Source organism: Lacerta agilis, chromosome 18, assembly GCF_009819535.1.
Source record: "Lacerta agilis isolate rLacAgi1 chromosome 18, rLacAgi1.pri, whole genome shotgun sequence".
In the NCBI taxonomy this organism is placed as follows: Eukaryota; Metazoa; Chordata; class Lepidosauria; order Squamata; family Lacertidae; genus Lacerta; species Lacerta agilis.
Genome location: NC_046329.1, coordinates 9,017,110 through 9,043,210, shown reverse-complemented (window position 1 = coordinate 9,043,210; position 26,101 = coordinate 9,017,110). Strand labels below are relative to the sequence as shown.

At 47.5% G+C, this 26,101-nt stretch overlaps 1 protein-coding gene across 2 annotated transcripts in view; it reads left to right on the top strand.

Moving 5' to 3' along the window:
• The first annotated feature begins 1,285 nt into the window (after positions 1-1,285).
• Positions 1,286-26,101, top strand: part of CRLF1 (cytokine receptor like factor 1) — a 28,105-nt gene continuing 3,289 nt past the window's right edge. For both annotated transcript variants that reach the window (XM_033136832.1, XM_033136833.1), the window contains exons 1-6: positions 1,286-1,373; positions 15,927-16,208; positions 18,734-18,863; positions 19,991-20,160; positions 23,379-23,536; positions 24,337-24,505. In XM_033136832.1, the coding sequence (XP_032992723.1) occupies positions 1,304-1,373; positions 15,927-16,208; positions 18,734-18,863; positions 19,991-20,160; positions 23,379-23,536; positions 24,337-24,505 (979 nt within the window). In that variant the 5' untranslated portion in view covers positions 1,286-1,303. The remainder of the gene's footprint in view (positions 1,374-15,926; positions 16,209-18,733; positions 18,864-19,990; positions 20,161-23,378; positions 23,537-24,336; positions 24,506-26,101) is intronic.

The window sequence follows — 26,101 nt, the reverse complement described above, 5'->3', positions numbered from 1 at the left end:
ATTCTTTTTCTTTACCTATCAATTTTGGGCGTGCTTGTTGATGGACAGGTCCTTGAGGTTAGCCATATGGGAGCAGAAGAAGGGATTGGGGGGGGTGAGGAAATGAGGAAGGAAGCCGAACCAGTTTGCAAGCTTTTAAAGCTACACAGAGCTCTTCAGCGACGCCTGTGGCGGAGCCCTGCGCAACTCCGAAGCTGGCACGGTCGAGCCAGCCCCATGAAAAGAAAAATCAAGTTAGACGTACCTCCCCCCCCCAAAAAAAAGAAACGCGCGCGCTCTTTGTCGCCCTGCCCTGTGTAAAGCTTATTCATCATTGGCACGCGAAATAAACCCAGGCGTCCGGTTCCTCTGTCTTGTTGAGGTCAGAAGGGGTTGGGGGGTTGCAGGGGGTTGCATGACACCCACACGCCCCCCCACCCCCACCCCGTATTACTCACCTCAGCCATTACGCGGAGAACACAACGGGGGATGTTTGCGCATGAGACAGAGAGAGAGAGAGAGAGAGAGAGAGAGAGAGAGAGAGAGAGAGAGAGAGAGAGAGAGAGAGACCTTCCTCCCCCCCGCGAGATTTCTTTCTTTTTTTCCCCCTCCCCAAGAAAGAAATAACCTTCCTGAAAGCAGTCTTCAATAGATGAGCCAAAAGGAGAGGGGTGGGGAGAGAGAGAGAGAGTTAAGTAGGTATTTACTGCTCTGAGTCAGAAATGATCTTTAAAGTTCTGCGGATTGAGCAACAAGCAGGATTTTTTTTTTAAAAAAAAGGGGGGGGAGAATAGTTGGTTGTTGTTTTTTTTGCGGGAGGAGAGAAGTGGGGTTTTAGGGTGGGGAGGTTTTGACTCCCAGCCTGGAGAGAGAGAGAGAGAGAGAGAGAGAGAGAGAGAGAAAGAGAGAGACGCCCCTCTCCTGCAAAAGGATGGGACGCCTCGCCAGGAGGGTCTCTCGCCTGCAGGTCCATTTCAGAAAAAGACTTGCCAATTCCGACTTCATATACTCTCATCACCACCACCCAAGAAATTATAAAAAAAAAAGTCCAGAGGGGCGGGGATGGGCGGGGTGTAAAAAGCGCATTAAGGAACTTGTCAAGTTGAACTGTTCAGACTTGCTTAGGAAATCTCTTGTTTGTCTCTCTCCATAATTGTCTCCTTTTTTTATTTTTGGAGGAAAAGGGTAGGGGAAGCTTTGGGGGCAGGAAAAAAAACAACCCCTTATCTATCTAGCTGCTTTTTTTTTTTAAGAAGAAGAATTGATTTTTTCCCTCCCCATTTCATTTTATATATAGTTTAAAAAATTATAATAATTCCCTCCCATGTTCTGCATCATGAGCAAAGTATTCGTTCTGTGCCTGTGGATTCTCCTCCGAGTGGATTCCCTGATGTGTGAGTACAGCTCTCCGGAATCTCTCCTCCGTAATTTCTAATCTATCTATCTGTTCGTTTGTTTTTATTTTTGGTGGGCAGATGGGCGCCTGGCGCAGCCGGAATTGCAATAGATGCTTTTTGTGGGTGGGGGTGGGTGGGTGGGTGGGATAAGATTTGGGCGCCCGGAGGCGACGGTGATGGGCGCGTTTATTTGCTTTTCTTTGCGCAGCGGGGGCACAGGAAACCCGTGGCTATTTAAATATACATATATATTTTTTAAAAAGCAGTCTCTTCCACTTTGAAAAAATCAAATAGATGCCCAAGGGTCTTCTTTGTTTGTTTGTTTGTGGGGGGTGTCCTTATTTTTAAGAGGGACGCTGCGTTGTCCAGCTTGGGAAGGAGAGGGGGGGGGAAAGGCTAATAATACCAGCCCATAGCTGTCAGCTTTCTTTCTCCTTTTCTTGCGAGGAATCCTATCCGGGATAAAGGAATTTCCATTTAAAAAAAAAAAAAAAGGGAACAAGAGAATTGATTATTTTTATTTTGGTTGGGGGGGGGGGGGGGCTGGAGGTATTATCGTAGCCGCGCCAGGCAAAAAGTACCATAAATAAGAGATTGGAAGGGGAAAAGCGCCACGCACCGGGAGTTTCAAAGCGCTGTGATTTTTTTCCTCTCTGCGTGTGAACAAAACAGAGAGAGAGAGCAAGAGAGCGCAATTTTTAAAGATCTTCTCCCTCTCTCTCCTTTAAAACGCCTCTAGGGATTCATTCCTTCCCCACCCCGGCTCCGAATCTCCCTCCCTCCCTCCTCCTTCTTCACTCACTCTCTCCAAAATTATAAACCACCTTTCAGGGTAGTTTGCGCGTGGCAAACCTAGGCGTGCATTTTATTTATTTTTTTGCGGTGGGTGGCGATTGATTTAGGAAAAGAAGGGCTGGTGGTGTGTTGCAATTTGGGGAGGGGGGGTCGGCCAAAACCGGGACCACCTTCCTCTCCCCCCATCTCTTCCGCAAGAGCCCCCCTCAATGCTGAATTTGATCTTCATCACTTAAAGGCTTCACACACATCACCGCTGTTCCAGCAGAGTTTGCTTTCTGGTTTATTATTATTATTATTATTATTATTATTATTAATTTATTTACTAGCTCGGAATCCTCTCTTCCCACGCTTCCCCCCCACCGCCAAAATAATGCATTAAAAAAATAAATAAATCTAAGCATGCCAGAGTGGTTGGGAAAGAACCGGTAGGGAGGGGGACATTTTGAAAGACACCCCCCTCTTCTTTTAAATGCCCCCTTTGTCCTCTTAAGGAAATAAACTTGCATTAAGAGGAAAGGAAAGTGAGATCTTCCTTAATTTAGCTGTGCAGGCTGTGGGTGGGCAAGAAAGGCCAGGGTTTTTGTGTGTGTGTGTGTGTGTTTTGTTGTTGTGTGTATACACACAAAAAGTTTTATTCATTATTTTTAATCCTCGGGAGAGGAGGTGGAGGGAGACAGGATAGCACCAAAAATTGTGTGTGTCTCTGTGTAAAAGTCAGACAACAGAGGGAGTTGGGTTGGTTGGATATCCTGTTAAGCCTTCCTCTTAAATCAGGTGAAGAAAATTGTCTGTTTTTCCACACACGCACGGCCAGAAAGTGTCAGGCTAGGGACCCCCAAGCTGATGCCCCGAACCTCAGAATCAAACCTCTTGCATGTACCAAACAAAGACCTCGGTCCTCATATACATGGAGTATTGAAGATAAATTTCTCTCCCTGCTTTGTTTTTGGGGGTGGAAGAGTATCTAAAAACCCGAAACCCAATCCCAGAAATATTGAATATTCTTCTTCTTTTTTTTTTTCTTAAACCTGCTGTTTTTAAGCAATCGCGTCCCACTTTGCGATTCATTTTTCCCCCTCTTCCCCCTTTAACAGTAAGAATGAAACTCCTTCGTGCAACCTTCATATGTAGTTTCATAAAAAAAAAAACCTGCAAAAAGCACGCCCCCAGGAACTGTTCTTTATTCCATATAATAGTACCTGCAAAAACAATATTTTTGGGGGGCGGTGGGGGGCAAGATCTTGGAACTGAAGGTGGAAATTGGCATCAAATCTTGCAGCCGAATCAAAACGCTCATGGATAATTTTACCGCAGTCCGTCGGAAGAAAACAATTTCCTCTCCAAAACGCAGAACTTCACAAAGCGATAATGACTAATGCACATTAAATCCTGGGCCAATATTATCTTGCAGTTTACCGTACACCCTCCATAAGCCTTAGAGCGTAAGAAAAAAAATCTACCCACCCTCCAAAGAATTCGAAACCCCAGAGAATCCCACAGGACTGTGATCTCTCGCTTGCTGTATCTCTCATATAATCCCCCAGACATATCTCTAGGGGCAGCAGACAACCTGCTGTTCAACTCTTGATTTACTGTTTTAGACCTGAAACACTTTTATTTTCAGCGTTGTGCGCTTATAAATAGACCTTTCGTCAAACCTCGCAGATCCCCGAGGCCAAACTTTGTAGCAAAAAATGTCCTGTTTAAATATATATATATTTGCTCTAGTCCATGGGGTCACGAAGAGTCGGACACAACTGAACGACTGAACAACAACAATGTATATTCCGCACCTCACTTTAACAATAATAAGAATAAAAGCAATCCAGGGGCGTAGCAAGGGGGCAGGCCGCCCCATGTTCCATAATGACAAATTATCAAGGAACAATTACTGCCCTACTAGGGCGGTTCATTATTTTTTTTTTTTTTTGAAAATGCCTGCTCCAAAGGTCTTATCTTACTATACTAGGGATTATATAGCTATATATGAAATTTCATGCATATCGGTTAATATCTTGACCCTCCTCCACCAAAATAGCTGTTTTCCTACATCGTGAAGGCTGAAATTTCAGCTCAGCGGAGCACTTACCGTTCCCAACCCTAACCCTGTGGAAAGCCATCTCATTAGACTTTAATTTGATTCTGATTTTTTTTAAGGAGGTAATTTAATTATTGTTCGGTTTTATACCAATGTTATGTACCTGATGTTAGCCACCCTGAGCCCGACTTCGGCCGGGGAGGGCGGGATATAAATAAAAGTTTATTATTATTATTATTACTTGTTATTATTCCTTTGTAAGAAAATATGAAATAATGTAAAACCATTTTTGCACCGGGGGGGGGGGATCAATGGGGGGATTAAAAAGGAATTTTCCGCACCGGGTGCCACCTGACCTCCCCATGCCTTTCTGAAGCAATCCACACACCTCACCTTTCTGTAGGGTGAAGATCTCACCCCAGAGAGAGGGCAGTTCTTTGCTTCCAAAATAATAACATAATTTTCCGGATAAAGCTAGAGAATCAGTCTTCTTACTGCATAGCGGAGGTAATCCACTGGATCCCCTAGGTTCAAAATGGTGGAGAATCTCTGCCTGCTCTTTGCTGTCCATGAAACATATATACTTATTGTTTGTTTGTTTGTTTGTTGGGGGGGTCATCAGTGTACGTACACAATGATTTACAGTAGTATATATATATATATCTGTTTTTCCCTAAGAAAAGGCCAGGTCTCTGCTCTGTCCCACATTGATTGGAGTTTATGATCGCCGGGAAACAATAGAGGGGGGGGAAATGGAAGTTTGAGAATGAAAGACTACGTGTGTGAGTCTTGCAAAGTTGGAAACGGCGAGAGATATTCTCATACGCCGAAAACAAGGGCAAATCTCTCCCGTAGCCTCACAAAAAAAACCACCCTGCTCCTTTGTCTTAAGAACAACGAGAAATCTTGATCAAAGTAAATTCTCTGCAGTGAGTTCTTCCTTCTTTTTAATCCCAATAATTAATGTTAGAAACTCATGAGGGTGGCCTTGCTCTCATCCTCCAACTGTGGCCCGTTGCCAGATCGCTCGGATCTTTGCCAGAAATCTCTCCAAACAGGGAAAAAAATTGCTTTAAAAGCCTTATTTTAATTCATTCTCCCACTCTTTTTTTTAAAAGGCCTTAGTTGGTTGGATGGGCCTATTAAATTTCCACAAGGAGGACTTTTCCGGCCGTCGAAATTTGGTGTTTTGGTCCTCCGAACTCTCTCCAGCTTGAGGAGGAATGTTTGGTGTGTGGTTGTGCGTCTGCCGAGACCAGAAAAGGAGAAAGTGGATTCTCCTGCACACACACACACAGACACCACACACCAGACCCTCGAGGGTTGTAAACGCAAAATTCAGCTTTCGTTCTTGGAACGAATCTCGTCCGTTCCCCCCCCCCCCCGAAAAGACAGGAGGTGATGCTTGTTGGAGGTTCAGGGAGGCACGAAAACGCTCCACTCCTGATGCAGGAAGTTTACATTTCCTCTTCAGGGTGAGAGATTTGTCCAAGGAGGTGGTGGGGTTTTCCCAAGCCCCTGGGGGAAAAAAAGTGTGCAATGCCAATAAAAACTCCTTGTCGCCGGTGGGACAGTCGGACACCCATATGTACACAGATACACACATACGCAGGGCTGAAAAGCTTGTTTTTTTGGGGTGGGGGAACACAGTTTCTGCACACGTACAAAGCGAGCATCTGGAGTGGAACTGAACGACGCGACCGTGCCGGCTCAGAGGTACACCTGTGTCCGTCTGCAGCTGGGCCCCACTGTGGGGGATTTCGGCCGAAGGCTCCCTTTCTTGATCCCCTCTGGGTGGCTCGGTGGGAGAGCACCTGCTTGGCCTGTCGAAGGCCCCAGGTTCGATCTCTGGCGTCTTCAGGTCGGGCCGGGAAAAGGCCTCCGTTCGAAAGCGTTTATTCCCTTGAGGACTGGAGACTTGGTTCGTTTTGAAGGAAGGGCAAGTGGGAGGACAGCTGCTTGGCGTGCAGAACGCTCCAGGTTCGATCTCTGGCGTCTTCAGGTCGGGCCGGGGAAAGGCCTCTGTTCGAAAGCATTTATTCCCTTGAGGACTGGAGACTTGGTTCATTTTGAAGGAAGGGCAAGTGGGAGGACAGCTGCTTGGCATGTCGAAGGCCCCAGGTTCGATCCCTGGAGACTTCAGGTAGGGGCGGGAAAGGTCTCCATTTGAAAGCATTCATTCCCTTGAGGCCTGGACACTTAGTTTTAAAGGAAGGGCAAGTGGGCGGACATCTGTTAGGCATGCAGAAGGCTCTGGGTTCAGTCTCCAGGTCTTTTTTGCATGTTGGAAGAGCATCTCCCAGCCTGCATCCCTGGACAGATGCTACCAGCCAGTGCAGGCAATACTGAGCTTCAGTGCAGCAGTCTGACTTGGTATAAGCAGTGCCCGTGTTCCTGTTTTATCCAGAAACATGAGGACTAGAATCCTTATTTTTAAGGCCTTGAGGCAGGTGGAGGAAGACCTGTTTTGCACGCAGAAGACGCCGGTTTCAATCCCTGCTGTCTCCAGATTCTTAGCTGAAAGAGCTGGGAAAGACAGGGCCTTTTCTGTGGTGGGACCCCATTTGTAGAATCTCTCTCCAGGATGTATTTTGTGTGTGGGGGGGGGGTGGAATTGTAATTTTAGTTGGTGAGATCTGTGGATGAAGGGCGGTATACACATTTTAATGATAATAACAACAACAACAACAATAACAACAACAACAACAATAATAAAATCAATAATTTATGGCTTCCAGAAAGTTGAAATAACGACGGACTAAGAAACAGATTAAAACTTGCATCAAATTCAATTAATTAATTAATTAATTAATAATAACCCCTATGAAAAATCAATAATTTATGTCTTCCGGAAAGCTGAAATAACGACGGACTAAGAAACAGATTAAAACTTGCATCAAATTCAATTAATTAATCAATTAATTAATTACCCCTATGAAAAATCAATAATTTATGGCTTCCGGAAAGTTGAAATAACAATGGACTAGGAAACAGATTGAAACGTGCATCAAATTTAATTAATTAATAATAATAATAATAATAATAGTGCATTTTCTCCAGGCCAGGACAATAAGATTACCACAAAGAAAAAGTAAGAAGGGTTGATATAACCAGAGGCTAGCAAACAATGAAAATGTTTCAAGTGGGGGCGCCAAAAAGAGCACAGAGGATGAAGCCTGATATCAAGTGGCGGGGAGTTCCAGAGGTTAAAACGTCTCCGCTCCCAAATTGCAAAATGCACAACGTCTTGAAATCTCTCTCTCTCTCTGAGGCCGTAACCTCGATGTCTTCAGCCGCCCTTCCACCTCCTGACTTCAATTAGCGAAACGTCCAAACGAGCTTCCGTTGGTGATTAGGTTTCTGCGGCGTCGCCGTTTTTTTGCCAGGCGGGGAATTGGAGACGTCAAACGTTAGGGAACCCCCCCTTCCACCCCCCCCAAAAAATAATGACCCCCATGCCCCCTTAAATCCCACATTCTAGGATTCGGCTGCCAAACACCTGGGCTTGCAGCGGAGAAATTCTCCGACTTAACCGAGCCCATGAAATGAGCCACATTAACTCCCCGGCCAAACCTGTGCCAAGTCTGGCATGGCATACCTTGTCAGGCTGTCGTGCAATCCCTGGGGACTGCAATTTGGGAGCGGAAACCTGCCTATCTTGTGTTTCTCGAGGGCCGAGTACCGGAAGGAGACCTTATTCCTTCCCCCCCTTTTTTTTACAGAATTATAAAATCGTAGCTTTGGAAGGGACCCCGAGGGTCATCCAATCTGACCCCGCCGGCAAGGCAGGAATCTTTCGCCCAACGTGGTTCTCAGTGCCGGGTTTACGTATAATCTAAACAAGCTATAGCTTAGGGCCCCACTCTCTTGGGCCCCCCCCAATTTTTTTTAAAGGAAATAAAAAACCTGGACGTACATTTCCAAAATATAGGATTAAAATAAAATAAAATTACATGTAGCAACAGTGTTTTGTGTTGTGTAGGCTCCTGTTTGTTATGTGCAAATGGCTTTGGGGTGACGCATGCAGTTTTAAATCAATAAGTGTGCCAGATCAATACTTGAAATGCACTCTTAAAAAACGCAAGCGGTTCATTCATACTCTGGTAAGCCAGTTTGGCTAGCACAGTAAAGTTATTTGGATTGGAACTGGCAAACCGGCTGCAATCCGTCCTCCTTCCTTCCACCCGTCAAGCTCGTAGATAATAAAATAAGAATATTTTCCCCAAAACGTGTATTTGTTGGTTCCAAATCTGGCCGCTTCTCCCCCCCCCCTTTTAAAGGACTACTCCGGTGCAATAAAATCCGAAATAATAAAATGAATGTCCGTCATGTTTTATAGAACTATAAACGTCCAGGGATTAGGGGACATTTCCGTTCAAATAAACGCAGGGTTAAATATATGTGGCGAGGAAAGTGCTTGGAACTTGGAAGTTTTTATAGATGCATATAGTTTTAATCCCATCAATGTTTTAAAAGACTGGTTTTAGGGGATCTTGTTTTTGTCTGTGAACCGCCTTGAGAATAATACAAATATTATTATTATTATTATTATTATTATTATTATTATTATTATTATTATTCTCTACTGTTGCCTCTGGTGCAGCTTCTGAGAGATTTTTGTTTGAAAAGTGACATTAACCCTCTTCGTTTCCTGTTCTTAAAAGGGGGGAGGAAACACACCGCTTTTAAATGCTTGCAATTTTTTAACGTTGCGAATTCTCGGTCCCTCAATCCAGTCCGGTTATACTTAGAGTTAGGGTCGCCGTATTTCAGGAAGCGAAAATCCACAACGTACTGCAGTCACACAATGAGTCAATCGGTAGCTGGACCGGGTTCCACACAGCCACAAAAAAACAAAAAACAAGAGCCGCAAAAACAGAAACGCGAAATAAATAGCGAAAACAAGACCGACCTCAGCGTAACACTCAGAACCAAAGTGTGGCACTCAAAACGGAGCACGTTCGGCTTCCGAAAAAAGTTCACAAACCGGAACACTTACTTCCGGGTTTGCAGCGTTTGGGTTCCAAGTTGTTTGAGTACCAAGGCGTTTGAGAACCAAGGCATCAGTGTAAAACCAAACGGAAGCCATTGCAAATAAGACACTCGTGGTAAAAAGACCCATTTATCCAAACTGGGAAATCCCACCGGGACAAAAATGCCTTGAGATTGTGGATTGCAGGTGCCAGAACAGGGGAAACCACACTAATAATAATAATAATAATAATAATAATAATAATAATAATAATAATAATAATAATAAATATCCTGCCCTTTTCTCCAGGCCAGGACTCAAGGCTGCTTGCAGATAAAATACAAAAACACAGACGGAATAGAAAAGGCTGCTTTACGCTCACAGCGAATGTGGGCAGGGCCTTCTTCGTGGTGGCACCTCTCAGGAAACTTTGGAACTCCCTGCTTAGGGAAGCCAGGCTGGCTCCTTCCTTGCTGTCCTTTTTGCTGGCAGTTGAAGACCTTCTTGTTCCAACCCAACTGCTTTTAAGGAAATAAAAACGCGGCGATGTTTTTGCTGCCTCCGTTATCTGCATTTTCAGTAGATTTTTGCGATATTGCTCGGATTCTGTTATCGTTTGATTACTTGCCAACGACGATATTGCTTACGTTTTTAGCTTTTGGCGTTTTATCCGTGCCGTGTTGTTTTGTTGCAAGCAGACTTTGGCTTCTGGGTCTCGGGGGAAAGGGCAGGATAGGATTATTATTATTATTATTATTATTATTATTATTATTATTATTATTATTATTATTAATACAAGGAGTTATGGGGGGAGTTTGCAATTTCAATTGCTGCATTCTGGTCTCCTCCAGCTGTTTTAAAAAGTACCAATAATGAAAGAGAGGGGGGGGGAGATGTGCCGTAAAAGCCAGCCATTCGGAAAAAAAGAAAAAGAAATAAATGTCTCCGACACCTTGGAAATCTGGTTTCACTTTCCAGCATAACTTAACACCTGATCAGTAGGAGAAAATAAATAAAAATAGAACGGGAAAGTGATAAAATCCCTCACAGGTATAGTGGGACTGAAACTCCGCAGCGCCCCTCCAAGATTTCCCTCTCCCAGTGTGAAAATCTCACACCTTTCCCTTTTAAAACACATGTTTTTGGGGGTTCTTGCATCTGGGGGAAAGGAGGGAGGGGGGGAGGAAGGAGGACTATTGGAGGAAAACAGCAGGCGTCCTCTGGACCACTGTTGGGGGGGGGGTTGGCTTTTGGTTTTTGCTAGCATTTAGAACGGTGGATGGAAAATTTGGGGTCCCATGCATAGGGGCTCCCCATCTCCGCTGGCCTTGAAATCCCTCCAGAACAGATCCTGGAAAGATTTTGGCCTGCATTGCAGATTTGTGTAGACTCAGCCGTCTTCCTGCCCCATCCCTCCCCTTCTTCGTCGCGGGGGAAAAAACCTGACATCCTTTGGTAATTGCTGTGTTTTGGGGACATCCTGTACTCTGTTGTTGTTGTTGTTGTTGTGTCCGACTCTTCGTGACCCCATGGACCAGAGCATGCCAGGCCCTCCTGTCTTTCACTGCCTCCCGCAGTTTGGCCAAACTCATGCCAGTCGCTTCGAGAACACTGTCCCACCATCTCATCCTCTGTCGTCCCCTTCTCCTTGTGCCCTCCATCTTTCCCAACATCAGGGTCTTTTCCAGGGAGTCTTCTCTTCTCATGAGGTGGCCAAAGTACTGGAGCCTCAACTTCAGGATCTGTCCTTCCAGTGAGCACTCAGGGCTGATTTCTTTGAGAATGGATAGGTTTGATCTTCTTGCAGTCCATGGGACTCTCAAGAGTCTCCTCCAGCACCAGAATTCAAAAGCATCCATTCTTCTGCAATCAGCCTTCTTTATGGTCCAGCTCTCACTTCCATCCATCACTGCTGGGAAAACCATAGCTTTAACTATACGGACCTTTGTCGGCAAGGTGATGTCTCTGCTTTTTAAGATGCTGTCTAGGTTTGTCATTGCTTTCCTCCCAAGAAGCAGGCGTCTTTTAATTTCGTGACTGCTGTCACCATCTGCAGTGACCATGGAGCCCAAGAAAGTAAAATCTCTCCCTGCCTCCATTTCTTCCCCTTCTATTTGCCAGGAGGTGATGGGACCGGTGGCCATGATCTTAGTTTTTTTTCATGTTGAGCTTCAGACCATATTTTGCGCTCTCCTCTTTCACCCTCATTAAAAGGTTCTTTAATTCCTCCTCACTTTCTGCCATCAAGGTTGTGTCATCAGCATATCTGAGGTTGTTGATATTTCTTCCGGCAATCTTAATACTAGGACACCCAAAAATGAGACAACAGTATCATAGAATTGTAGATTCGGAAGGGACACCCAGGGTCATCTAGTCCAACCCTCTGCAGTGCAGGAATCTCAGCTGAAGATGGCCGCCCCCCTAGATAAAAAGTGGGGAGCCTTTGGCCCTCGCGATGTTCCCGAGCTATGACTCCTGCAAATGTGGGGTGGGAGCTGCAGTCACCAACATCTGGAGGGCAAAATGGTTTGGCATGTCGGACTAGGACCGGGGAGAGACCTGTGTTCAAATCCAACTCACGTGGGTGTTTTTGGAGGCCAGTCACTGCCTCTTGGCCCAACCTACTTTGCAGGGTTGTTGGGAGGGTTTAAATGAGGGGGGGAGCAACGCACAGCCCTCCTTGAGCTCCAGGCCAGAACAATAAGATTTTTTGAGCTTTTTCGGAGGAGACGGCAGGATGTAACCATACAGAGGTTTTCTCTCGATCTCGTGGGGTGCCAGCTTCCGCCACCCCTGCCAATCAGAGTCCGGCAACATCTGGAGGGAAAGCGCCGATTCCTCCCTCCCCCCCCAAAAAACCCCATGCCCTGATCCTTTGCAAGGCTAATTGATCCTTTGGTGGGAATACGGCCCGCAACATCTGGACCCACTCAGCAAAAGGGCAACCAAATATTGAGGTAATTGGTTCCGTCTGCGGAGAGCCAAGACGAATTCTGCTCGGCGTCCGTAGCGGCAGAGGGGAAAGCTTCCTCCTGAGTTGTTCCAATGGTTCCATCCAGCTCCGTATTCTTCAGGCGGTGTGTGGTTAACCTGTGGAACTCCCAGCCACAGGAGGCAGCGAGGTTCCACCCACTTGGATGGCTTTGAAAGAGGGATTTTTTTGGGGGTGGGGGGGATTCAGGATGGCCGCGATCCGCCCTCTGCGGTCGGAGGCAAGCGATGCTTTCCCCAGAGAAAAAGGACTGAGCGAAGATCTTCACCGGGGACAAGGCGAAGGAATAAAGATCTGCGTCGGGATCTGCTGCCCCCGTGAATCCTGCCGCCTGACGGTGTGCCGGCCCTTGTGTGGGGCAGCTGGGATATCTTGAATCTGGCACGAAAAACGCCAAACAGCGCTACCTAGTGGCACCAGAATAAAGGGCAACTATGAATGGGCCAAGGGTTGCCGGAAGACCGTACATTGGAATTGCCCAGCTTTCCCCAGAGGATCCTGGGAAGTGTAGTTTACCCCTCCTGGCGCTACGGTTCCCAGCTCCAGATACAGTTCCCAGGGTTCTTTAAGGGGGAAACTTAGTTCCTCCATATATAATTTATTCGGTTTTCCAATATTCATTTAAACAACCTTAAATCAACGAACAAGAAGAAAGCACATTTAAAGACGGCTGGGAGACATTGACTGGGTGAAAATTGTGTTCATTTAGCACTAAGATAAACTCAGCAGTGTAAATAAGTTTTGATGGGTGTAACAATGGATAACTGAATGGTTTAGTTCATGTAAAATATGCGGGGATGGATGAAATGCAGAGAAGAAGGAAAGCCATTGACTTAAGGATGTTTAAATAAATATTTTGAAATGTAAATTATAAAATCTAATTAAAAGTTACATATATATATATATATATATATATATATATATATATATATATGAAAGGGGGGAACTCACTTTCAATGTACGGTTTGGAATATTTACTACTGCTAATATTTGTTTATTTATTATTCTTTATCCAAACTGTACATTTAAAGTGCGTATAATAAACGTAATGAAAGAGTAGTAGCATTAATTCATTTATTCGGTGGAGCATGAGACTCTTAATCTCTGGGTCGTGGGTTCGAGCCCCACATTGGGTAAAAGATTCCTGCATTTCAGGGGGGGTTGGGCTAGATGATCCACAGGGTCCCTTCCAGCTCCAAAATGACTCACCCTTTGCCAGCTGGTCCCAAGGTGGGTTGCAACATTTTAAAATTTCAATACCGGCAGTTTCCCCCCCCCCCTTTTTAATTGTTTATAGCCAATGGCCACGGCGAGACCATATAAGCAGAAATCACCCAGCTACACAACAAAAGGCTTTGCATGCAGCGGACCAAGACAAATCTACAATGTCCAGAATTTCTAAAAAACATTCCTCCTGGTCAGCATCCCTGGGGTTTGGCACTTTTGTTGTTCAGTCGTTCAGTCGTGTCCGACTCTTCGTGACCCCATGGACCAGAGCACGCCAGGCATGCCTATCCTTCACTGCCTCCCGCAGTTTGGCCAAACTCATGTTAGTAGCTTCGAGAACACTGTCCAACCATCTCATCCTCTGTCGTCCCCTTCTCCTTGTGCCCTCCATCTTTCCCAACATCAGGGTCTTTTCTAGGGAGTCTTCTCTTCTCATGAGGTGGCCAAAGTACTGGAGCCTCAACTTCAGGATCTGTCCTTCTAGTGAGCACTCAGGGCCGATTTCCTTGAGAATGGATAGGTTTGATCTTCTTGCAGTCCATGGGACTCTCAAGAGACTCCTCCAGCACCAGAATTCAAAAGCATCCATTCTTCTGCAATCAGCCTTCTTGATGGTCCAGCTCTCACTTCCGTACATTACTACTGGGAAAACCATAGCTTTAACTATACGGACCTTTGTCGGCAAGGTGATGTCTCTGCTTTTTAAGATGCTGTCTGGGTTTGTCATCGCTTTCCTCCCAAGAAGCAGGCGTCTTCTAATTTCGTGACTGCTGTCACCATCTGCAGTGATCATGGAACCCCAGAAAGTGAAATCTCTCACTGCCTCCATTTCTTCCCCTTCTATTTGCCAGGAGGTGATGGGACTAGCACTGCCCCAAAAGGTTGCCCCGATCTTTCTTGCCCATAGTGCAAATATAACCCGATGCATTTGTCGACATCTGCCAGCGGCAGATGTTGAAAAAACATCTGGTTGACCTCCCGAAATCCAGAATTAAAGAACAAATTGCAGCCGCAGGAATAGGGTGTCTCCTGAGCTTTCGGTCAAGAGATCTCCTCTCCGTAAACCGCTCTGAGGTTCTCGTTTCGTTCTGGCAATCCGGCGGGGAACGAGTCTCACGAAGGAGATCCGTACGGTGGAAAAGCAATGAAAAGAATCTGCAAAGGATAGAAGAAATAAGTTTAGCTATAAGAATACTTGGTTATGATCTAGGTTATAATGCAAAGATTAAGACAATTGTGTTTTTTCTTTTTAAGTAAAGTTAAATTTTTTTATAGAGAAAAGTTGTTAAGGAAATAGTATATTGATTTAAAACCGAAGGTGTATAGGCGGGGGAAGTCAAACGTCAAGATTCAGAACTAGAATTTTTTTTTTTTGCAAGGTATATAAATAAGAAGAAGAATCCTGACATTATGTGTATTTGTATTTGTTTTTGTATTTGTAGGTGTGGGGTTGGGTTTGTGTTATATTATGAAAATGCTAATAAATTCTGTTTAAAAAAAAAGAAAAAGAAAAAGAAAACAATCTGCAAAGCGAGTGACGTCCAAGAATGTTCTGGGATGTGGCTTGGGAGCTGATCAATAATAATAATTTATTATTTATACCCAGCCACTTTCCCCAGCCACTCTGGGCGGCTCCCAACGGGATATTAAAAACACGACAAAACACCCAACATTAAAAAAAACTTCCCTAAACAGGGCTGCCTTCAGATGTCTTCTAAAAGTCAGAGAGTTGCTTATTTCCTTGACATCTGATGGGAGGGTGCCACCACTGAGAAGGCCCTCTGCCCGGTTCCCTGTAATCTCGCAACTCGCAGGGAGGGAACCGCCAGAAGGCCCTCGGAGCTGGACCTCAGGGTCCAGGATGGAGGTGGAGAGGCTCCTACAGGTATACTGGGCCGTTTAGGGCTTGAAAGGTCAGCACCAACACTTTGAATTGCGCTCGGAAACATCCTGGGAGACAATGTTGGTCTTTCAGGACTGGTGTTATGTGGTCTCGGCGGCCGCTCCCAGTCCCCAGTCTAGCTGCCGCATTCTGGATTAGTTGCAGTTTCTGGGTCACCTTCAAAGGGAGCCCCACGGAGAGCGCATTGCAGTAGTCCAAGCGGGAGATAACCAGAGCATGCACCACTCTGGCCAGACATTCTGCGGGCAGGGAGGGTCTCATCCTGCGTACCAGATGCAGCTGGTAGACAGCCGCCCTGGACACAGAATTGACCTGCGCCTCCACGGACATCTGTGGGTCCAAAATGACTCCCAGGCTGCGCTCCTGGTCCTTCGGGGGCACGGTGACCCCATTCAGGACCAGGGAGTCCCCCACAAACACATACCTACTGTCGTGCGGCAGGGAGGGTGTCATCCTGTATCCCAGATGGAGCTGGGAGACAGCCGCCCTGGACACAGAATTGACCTGCGCCTCCATGGACAGCTGTGGGTCCAAAATGACTCCCAGGTTGCTTACCTGGTCCTGATCTTCCTTGCCCACTTTTTCTTCTCTCTCTCTCTCTCCCCTCCTTTCCCTTGCAGACCCGGCCGTCATCCTCCCCCAAGACCCGACTCTCCGTATCGGCTCCTCGCTCACGGCCAACTGTTCGGTTGCCGCCGACTCGAGCCTGCGAGCCGAGGACCTTTACTGGACTCTGAACGGCCGGCGGCTCCCGGCACAGACGTACAAGGTCCTCGGCGCCAACACCCTGGGCGTCACGATCTCTAACCTGAACGGATCGCAGCAGCAGTCGGGGGACAACCTGGTCTGCCACAGCAAGGAAGGCGGAGGCATTTTGGCCGGATCGTGTCTCTACGTAGGATGTACGTCTGGGGGGAAAAAAATCTCCCCTCTCCTGCAAATTTTTTTTGTAGTATAGCCAACCAGCCAGCCGGCCTTGCCCATTTCTAGGCAACTCCATTCCGTTCCACCTCTCTATGTAGGATGTACGTCTGGAAAAAAATATCCCCTCTCCTGCAACAAAAATTTGTAGTATAGCCAGCCGTCCAGCCTTGCCCATTTCTAGGCAACTCCATTCCATTCCATCTCTCTATGTAGGATGTACGTCTGAAAAAAAATCTCCCCTCTCCTGCAACAAAATTTTGTAGTACAGCCAGCCAGCCGGCCTTGCCCATTTCTAGGCAACTCCATTCCATTCCATCTCTCTATGTAGGATGTACGTCTGAAAAAAAAATCTCCCCTCTCCAGCAACAAAATTTTGTAGTACAGCCAGCCGGCCGGCCTTGCCCATTTCTAGGCAACTCCATTCCGTTCCACCTCTCTATGTAGGATGTACGTCTGGGGGGAAAAAACTCTCTTCTCCAGCAACAAAATTTTGTAGTATAGCCAGCCAGCCAGCCTTGCCCATTTCTGGGCAACTCCGTTCCGTTTCACCGTCCAACAGGATCTTCAATGGCTGAGTCTTGCAAATGGCTTGCAAATGGGTGGGTTGTGACCCACATGACCCGGGAGCTGTACGCCGGCTCCCTCGGCCAACAAAGCGAGATGAGCGCCGCAACCCCAGAGTCGTCCGCGACTGGACCTAATGGTCAGGGGTCCCTTTACCTTTACATTTACCTACCGTGTTTCTCCTAAAATAAGACATGGCCATAAAATAAGCCATAGCAGGATTTCTATGCATTTGCGAAATATAAGCCGTTCCCCGAAAATAAGCCATACCCCGAAAATAAGCCATAGTGACGCGGCACCTCCCATTAAAACAGCCTGGAGAGGCGTGGCTATGCAGCATACTGATGCAATGCGGTTAAAATAACACATCCCCTGAAAATAAGCCATACTGTGTTTTGTTGAGGGGGAAAAAATATAAGACGGTGTCTTATTTTATGAGAAACACGGTAACTGCAGAACCTGACATTCGTCCCTGTTGAAATTCATTTTGCCAGCTTGGACCCAGTTCTCCAGTCTCCATTTTGAATCCCGATTCTGTCCCCTGCGGCAATATCGTCACACGGCTACGTCCAGATACACGCTCCCCTTTTCTCCTGACTCTAGCATTTCCCACGCTAACATGCACCCGGCCATTTATTCCCAGACCCTTTCGGTAATAAAAAACGCTTTCTGGTCTCGGGAGTTTGATAGCAAGGCTTGCCATAGTTAGCCAACTAAGGGCTCTTTCCCCGGGAAAAAGGAGCGGGGAGCTATTTTGGCGAGGCGCTGCCAAATTGCAGTTGTCCAAATCAATATTCGTAAGATTTCTATCGCAAGCTATTTTTAAGATACTCCTCTCGGAAAGATGGGAACCTGCGGCTGGGAAAAGGAAAAGATTTTGCCCTCCCTCCACCCTGCTGCGGTGGCACACAAACGCCCCGGTCCAAATCGTTGCTACCCAGAGGACAAGGTTTAAACATTGCACTGGTGCCAAGCAACAGAAGAGTTTCTGTCCGTCCCCCACCCAAAAAACGGGCTGTTCTTCTTCATGTTTGTTTCCCTGTTACAAGTCATTAGAGTGCGATGTTAACACTGCACTTAAAAATGTGTATTTAACCCCTATCAGGAGCGGGCAGCTCTGTATATTATACTTTTTATAAAGAGAGAGAGAGAGAGAATTTTCTCTCTCCCTGGTCCTGAATGGGGTCACTGTGCCCCCGAAGGACCAGGTGCGCAGCCTGGGAGTCGTTTTGGACTCACATCTGTCCATGGAGGCGTAGGTCAGTTCTGTGTCCAGGGCAGCTCCATCTGGTACGCAGGATGAGACCCTCCCTGCCTGCAGACTGTCTGGCCAGAGTGGTGCATGCTCTGGTTATCTCCTGCTTGGACTACTGCAATGCGCTCTACATGGGGCTACCTTTGAAGGTGACCCAGAAACTCCAATTAATCCAGAATGCGGCAGCCAGACTGGGGACTGCCGAGACCATATAACACCAGTCCTGAAAGACCTACATTGGCTCCCAGTACGTTTCCGAGCACAATTCAAAGTGTTGGTGCTGACCTTGAAAGCCCAAAACGGCCCTGTATCCCTGGAGGAGCGTCTCCACCCCCATCGTCCAGCCCGGACAAGGAGGTCCAGCTCCAAGGGCCTTCTGGCGGTTCCCTCCCTGCAAGAAGCGAGGTTACAGGGAACCAGGCAGAGGGCCTTCTCGGTGGTGGCGCCCGTCCTGTGGAACGCCCTCCCGCCAGATGTCAAGGAAATAAACAACTATCTGACTTTTAGAAGACATCTGAAGGCAGCCCTGTTTAGGGAAGTGCTTGATGTTTTATGGTGATTTTAATATTCTATTGGGAGCTGTCCAGAGTGGCTGGGGAAACACAGCCAGATGGGCAGGGTATGAATAGATGATGATGATGATGATGATGATGATGATGATGATTCTATATTTTCATCCTCTAGTGCCGCCAGAGAAACCGACAAACATCTCCTGCTGGTCCAAAAATCTAAAGGACCTCACATGCAGGTGGACCCCTGGGACAGAGGGAGAGACTTACCTGCACACAAATTACACCCTGAAGTACAAATTGAGGTAAGGTCCTGAGATGAGGAGGCGGCTAGGCCTATCAGAGGACCGGAAGCTCTCTTTAAGCCTGGCAGGGTGCAGATGCCTCCTAGGTGAGACAAAATCCAGGGATTAGTTAGATAAATGGAGTCGCTCTATCCATGTCTGTTGGCCAGGATGTAAATGCAGCCTCCAGGTTCAGGGGCAGTCTATCTCTGAAGTGCCCGAGCTTTCTTACTTCCTCTTCCCTCCCAAACCACGCTCCTTTCATGCTGTGCCCGTCGCAGGTATTAACATTTTGTATTTTGAAGCGACTGCATGCATATAAAAATGGACTTGATGCTGAATGCAGCCTCTAGGTTCAGGGGCCGTCTGAAAGCTCGTTTTCCTCTCCCCTCCCAAACCACGTTCCTTTTATGCTGCGTCCACTGCAGGTATTATTTTGCAGTTCGAAGCGACCAGGTGCATATAAAAATGGGACTTTTCGGAACGTTCTCCAGACCTGTTATATATCGTTCAAAGCTTTCCTTGTGGAACTCTACTCCCAGCAAAACAGAAACATTAAATGGCACATCCAAAAGCTAGTCCAAGGCATCTTATAAAAATATTAAATATTGTACTTCCAACAGACCTGCTTGATTTACTTCCATCTGGACGTCGCTACAGGACTTCATATACAAAATCGGCCAGGCACAAGAATAGTTTTTTTCCCTTGTGCCATTAAATTGTTAAATTCATAGTTGTATAGCTTAAGGGGAGGTAAAATATGGGTGGTGTTTCTCTGCTTCTTTGTGTTGTGAGAGGAACAAGTGTCTGTATGTTTACATTGCAATGTAGCCGAAACAAATTCCAAGTATGTTGGAAAATGTACTTGGCCAAGAATAAATTATTCCTAATTCCTAATTATTCCTAATAATAATAATAATAATTGCTGCAACAATGGAGAAAGTAAAAAAAAAAAGAGAGTGTGTCTTTTTGTTACCTGGACAGGTAAGGTCACGCCCACCTGTAGCCACATGCAAAGGAGGAAACAGGAAGTTTTCGACTGGCTGGACCAAACATTCCCCTGCATGTCCGCTCTAGGAAATGTTGTACTTGGCTGCTACTTCTGTATCACACCCCACGGCGACCGTATCCTTCCGCTTCCATCCTAGGTGGTACGGTCGAGACAACGTCTGCCGGGAATATCACACGGCCGGGCCCTACACCTGCCACATCCCAAAGGACCTGGCCCTCTTCACGCCCTACGAGATTTGGGTTGTGGCCACCAACCGGCTGGGGAAATCCACTTCCGACGTGGTCATGCTAGACATTGTGGACGTGGGTAAGGAAGTCTTTCTCCAGAGACGATGCTTCTGTTGGGGGTATCGGTCGTTTGTTCTCAAAAAAAAACCTCTTAGCGAGTTTCTGCACTTAAAAATGTGTATTTCCCCACCCCCTATCAGGAACGGGCAGCTCTGTATATCATACTTTTTTTATAAAGAGAGAGAGAGAATTTTATTTTAAAGGAGGAACATTTCCCCCCCACCCCCAGACACTGGCTCGTTTTTATATAGCTGGTGGAGGAGAATTAGAACGGATCTTTCTCGTTGAAAGATTTTTAAAAAGAAAGGTAAAACATTTTCGCAGAAATATGCATGTTGGGGGTATCGGTCGGTCGTTCTCAGAAAACAGTCTTAGTGAGTTTCTGCATGTAAAAAAAATGTGTGGTTTTTCCCCTATCAGGAACAGGCAGCTCTGTATATTATACTTTTTTATGGAGAGAGAGAGAGAGTTTTCTTTTAAAGGAGTATATATAATACTAGCGAAGGAGAATTGGAGCGGAACTTTTCTAAAGTTTTTTTTTTTTAAAGAAAGATAAAACATTTTCACAGAAATCTGCAAGTTCTGTTGCTGGCGAAAGTGGGGAATCGCTTGTGAATCCTCCACTGGTTCAAATGTCATAACTGGGATATCAGGTTATGGGGAGTGGAGATCAGCAGGGGGTGGGAGGGGACCCCTGGAGGAAATCTAGTCCAACCTTCTGGAATGCCAGGATCATAGCTGGAGAGTCCCTGACCTGTCTGCCCGAGACTTTTCAAGGAAGGAAAGTTCCACCACTTCCTACGATCGCCAAACAAGCTGTTACGGTCAGAAAGTTCTTCCTCATGTTCTTGGGCTCCATGATCACTGGAGATGGTGACAGCAGTCACGAAATTAAAAGACGCCTGCTTCTTGGGAGGAAAGCAATGACAAACCTAGACAGCATCTTAAAAAGCAGAGACGTCACCTTGCCGACAAAGGTCCGTATAGTTAAAGCTATGGTTTTCCCAGTAGTGATGGATGGAAGTGAGAGCTGGACCATCAAGAAGGCTGATTGCCAAAGAATTGATGCTTTTGAATTCTGGTGCTGGAGGAGACTCTTGAGAGTCCCATGGACTGCAAGAAGATCAAACCTCTCCATCCTTAAGGAAATCAGCCCTGAGTGCTCACTGGAAGGACAGATCCTGAAGTTGAGGCTCCAAGACTTTGGCCACCTCATAAGAAGAGAAGACTCCCTGGAAAAGACCCTGATGTTTGGGAACGATGGAGGGCACAAGGAGAAGGGGACGACAGAGGGTGAGATGGTGGGACAGTGTTCTCGAAGCTACCAAGCTGAGTCTGACCAAACTGCAGGAGGCAGTGGAAGACAGGAGGGCCTGGCATGCTCTGGTCCATGGGGTCACGAAGAGTCGGACACGACTGAACAACAACAACATCTGAAGAAGACAGCCCCATTATTATGGGAGTGCCGGATCATCTCATTTGTCTCCTGAGAAATCTGTATGTGGGACAAGAAGCTGCAGTTAGAACTGGATATGGAACAACTGATTGGTTCAAAATTGGGAAAGGAGTACGACAAGGCTGTATATTGTCTCCCTGCTTATTTAACTTATACACTGAATTCATCATGCGAAAGGCTGGGCTGGATGAATCCCAAACCGGAATTAAGATTGCTGGAAAAAATATCAACAACCTCAGATACTGCCATCAAGAACCTCAGATTCTGCCATCTGGTCCATGGGGTCACGAAGAGTCGGACACGACTGAACAACAACAAAAATGTTTGTCATTTTATTTTATTTTATTAATATTTTGCTGGAAGCTGCCCAGAGCCAACGGAGGAAACCCAGTTCTATTAGAACAACCACCCTCTGGAGCAGCTGGCTGGAGACAAGCTTTCAGATATTTGAAGATGGACTCCCATATCGCCTCTCGGCCTCCCTCTTCTCCATGTGGAAATCGCACGCCAATAATCCCGGCCAAACGCCGCCGGAGGCAAAATGTCATTTTGATGCCTGGCTTTCCCGCCGATTCCCAAGCCCGTGAAAACCCACTTCTGCCGCGCTCTGCGGAGCGATGATGTCACCGCCGGGCACCTGTGACGTCACGCGGAGGGGAGGCGATGACCTCATTAGCAGAGCCAGGAAACGCGCGCGGGGGGGGGAGAAACAGGGATTGTCTGGGGCGTCCCGGAGAGGAGAAAGCAGGAAGTATGTGAGCGGAATTGGTCTCTTAATTTAATTAGGACCTCTCTCCTGGATCTCGCTCTCCCTTTTTGGCTCCTTCCAAGACATCTGCTTCTCCTTAACCCTTTCCCTTTGTGCCTGGACCCCCGCCGAGGTCAAATCCCGCACGTGCGCTCGCCGGGAGATGCCTGCGGGCTGCGATGAGTAACGGCTGCCCCATAGGCGGGGGAGATATGTAGGTCCCAAGTCTGCGAGAAGCAAGGTTAATTCCCTTAAAAGGAAAAGGAAGCCTGTTCTGGAGATACCTTGGTTCCATCTGCAACAATTATAATTTTTTTTTGGGGGGGGGAGAGAGAATTTGCATTTATTAGAAAATAAAGATATTATTTACACGACGGAACGGAACCATTTGAGCACTTTTTGCGCAATGGAAACTTTAACGGCAATGCAGCGAGATGAACTGTTCCAAGATTTCAGTGGCACCTTGGTTCTCAAACTTTATCCGTTCCGGAAGTCCGTTGCAAAACCAAAGTGTTCTGGAATAGATATAGATAGGTTATATTTTGTACATCCAGGTTTTTCCCCCCTTTAAATATTTTTGGGGGCCCCCAAGAGAGTGGGGCCCTAAGCTATCGCTTGTTTAGCTTATACGTAAACGCAGCACTAGGGACCCGGGTGGCGCTGTGGGTTAAACCACAGAGCCTAGGGCTTGCCGGTCAGAAGGTCGGCGGTTCGAATCCCCGCAATGACGGGGTGAGCTCCCGTTGCTCGGTCCCTGCTCCTGCCCACCTAGCAGTTCGGAAGCGTGTCAAAGCGCAAGTAGATAAATAGGTACCGCTCCGGCGGGAAGGTGAACGGCGTTTCCGTGCGCTGCTCTGGTTCGCCAGAAGCGGCTTAGTCCTGCTGGCCACATGACCCGGAAGCTGGACGCCGGCTCCCTCGGCCAGTAAAGCGAGATGAGCGCCGCAACCCCAGAGTCGTCCGCGACTGGACCTAACTGTCAGGGGTCCCTTTACCTTTAAATCCAGTACTACCTGTTGGTCTCCCCCGACAGTCACGACCGACCCACCCTCGGACGTCCACGTCAACCGCGTCGGCGACCTCGAGGACCAGCTGAGTGTCCGCTGGAGTGCCCCCCCGGCTCTGAAGGACTTCCTCTTCCAAGCCAAGTACCAGATTCAGTACCGCGTAGAGGACAGCACCGAGTGGAAGGTGAGGCTCTCTCCCGCCGGCGGGGGCCTAGCGCCCACGGGGAACTCCTTGGGGGGCGGCAGGAGGGGCACCCGAATGGGAGGCGGAGCCAGAGGCTGTGACTTGCAGAGACAAGAGCCAATGGCGGGCAACGCCAGCTAAACCCAAAATGTTTGGGGGCAAAAGCATACCCTCCAAGTGTCCCGATTCTCCAGGGACGTCCCTGATTTAGAGAAGCCGCCCCGGTTTCTGATTTGATCCCGGAATGTCCCGCTATTCCTTAGGACGTCCCTATTTTCATCGGAGAAATGTTGGAGGTTATGGCGTTGTCCGACCCCCAAGCCGTCCAAAGGCAATCTGGTATAGGGAAGGTTTTAAAAAAAATGTTTTACAGTCTTATGTTTTCATATATGTTGTAAGTCACCAAGAGTGGCTGTGGTATAAATAGTCAAAATACCATTATGGAACGGGACGTCCCCTGTGCTTTCTTTTCTGTGGGGACATGGGGGTACACATACCCCTAAACATTTTGTGACTCTAAGTTTGGACTCATTGAGGGGCAGTATTTCAATATGAGTAGGAAAATGAGAGTACCCCTACACATTTTTTTTATGAAAAAAAGCACTGGACACCCCTATTTTCATCAGAGAAATGTTGGAGGGGATGGAATAGGACGTCCCTATTTTCAGGGGAGAAACGTTGGAGGGGATGGGCATGCCTGCTTCCAGAGCTCAACCCCCGACATTTCCAGGTAAGACTGGCCATGTCTCCGTCCTGAAAAAGAACGACCCTTTCCGACGCCTCTTTCTGCCCCTCCGCAGGTGGTCGACAACGTGGGCAACCAGACCTCGTGCCGTCTCGCGGGGCTGAGGCCCGGCACCGTCTACTTCGTCCAGGTGCGCTGCAACCCCTTTGGCATCTACGGCTCCAAGAAGGCCGGCATCTGGAGCGAATGGAGCAACCCGACGGCCGCCTCGACCCCTCGGAACGGTGAGTGGCCCCAGTCCCTCGCCGGCGGCCCCCGGAGATTTGGGGCTCGCAGCTGCATCCGCGATCCCCTCGCTCGGGGGGTCCTTCCCCGGCCCCGGCCGCCTTTCCCCCTTCCCCGGAAACCCGAGCAGGCGTCCGGAGAACCAGACCTGCGCCAAACCCAGGCCTGTGCGGACTTCAGGGATGGGGAGGAATCTTCTCCAGAGAAATCCCAGCCTCCTCGTATGCCCGGCACCTGGATATTTTGTTCTGGGGCCAGGCTGGAGGTCTTGTTATTATTTCCCAGCTAGGAATCCGGCAGTCCCCAAAAGCTCACACCCTTTCCAGCCCAGACTTTCACATATGACGTCATTCTCCTTTTCCTGGATACTGGGGACCGACGGACACACACCTGATTTTCGCCACAAGGCGGGGAAAGTGAAAGGTCCGGAGGGCAGCCGGATGGCTCAAGGGGGAAGGAACAGCTTCCCCTACAAAGAACAGGTTGAAATGTCTGGCCCTTTCTGGTTCTGAGTAGCCGTTCCCAGACCTTTTTCCTCTCGGGCCACGCTTTCCGAATGAAAATTTGCTCGAGCCGCACCGAATTCCTTACTGATAAAACTCTCCGTCGGTAAGAACGCGAGGCTCTTAATCTCAGGGTTGCGTTGGGCAAAATATTTCCTGCATCGCAGCAGGCCGGGTCCTTAGCTGAGCACAATTCAAAGTATCTGAAGAAGTGTGCATGCACAGGAAAGCTCATACCAAGAACAAACTTAGTTGGTCTCTAAGGTACTACTGGAAGGAATTTTTTATTTTGTTTTCATAATTCAAAGTGTTGGTGTTGACCTTTCAAGCCCTAAGCGGCCCAGTATACCTGAAGGAGCGTCTCCACCCCCATCGTCCAGCCCGGACACGGAGGTTCAGCTCCGAGGGCCTTCTGGCGGTTCCCTCCCTGCGAGAAGCGAGGTTGCAGGGAACCAGGCAGAGGGCCTTCTCGGTGTTGGCACCTGCCCTTCAGATGTCAAGGAAATAAACAACTACCTGACTTTTAGAAGGCATCTGAAGGCAGCCCTGTTTAGGGAAGTTTTTAATGTTAGGTGTTTTGTTGTGCTTTTAATTCTGTTGGGAGCCACCCAGAGTGGCTGGGGAAACCCGGCCAGATGGACGGGTTATAAATGATAATGATGATGAAGACAACTCATTGTCTAACCTCCGCATAAGCTTTGTGCAAGCAAATCAGGAAGATTGCTCCATGAGCAAGTCATCTGTAGGAGACTTCAGGTCAGCCTGGAGAGCTCAGTTGGTTAGGGCGTGGTGCTTGATAACGTCAAGGTTGCAGGTTCGGCCCCAGTTACGGGGCAGCTGCATATTCCTGGGTCGTGGGTTCGAGTCCCACCTTTGGGCAAAAAGATTCCTGTATTTCAGGGGGTTGGCATAGATGATTCTATTTCTGTTTGTATGCCAAAGCTGCCTGCCACAATCTGGCCAACTGCAGGGGTAGAATAAAAACAAATAAAATGAGACCTACATCCAGCAATAGTGTTTTGTGTTGTGTAGGCTCCTATGATGTAAGTAAGGGACCCCGCCTGCTAGCCTGCTCCCTAAAATATCACTGGT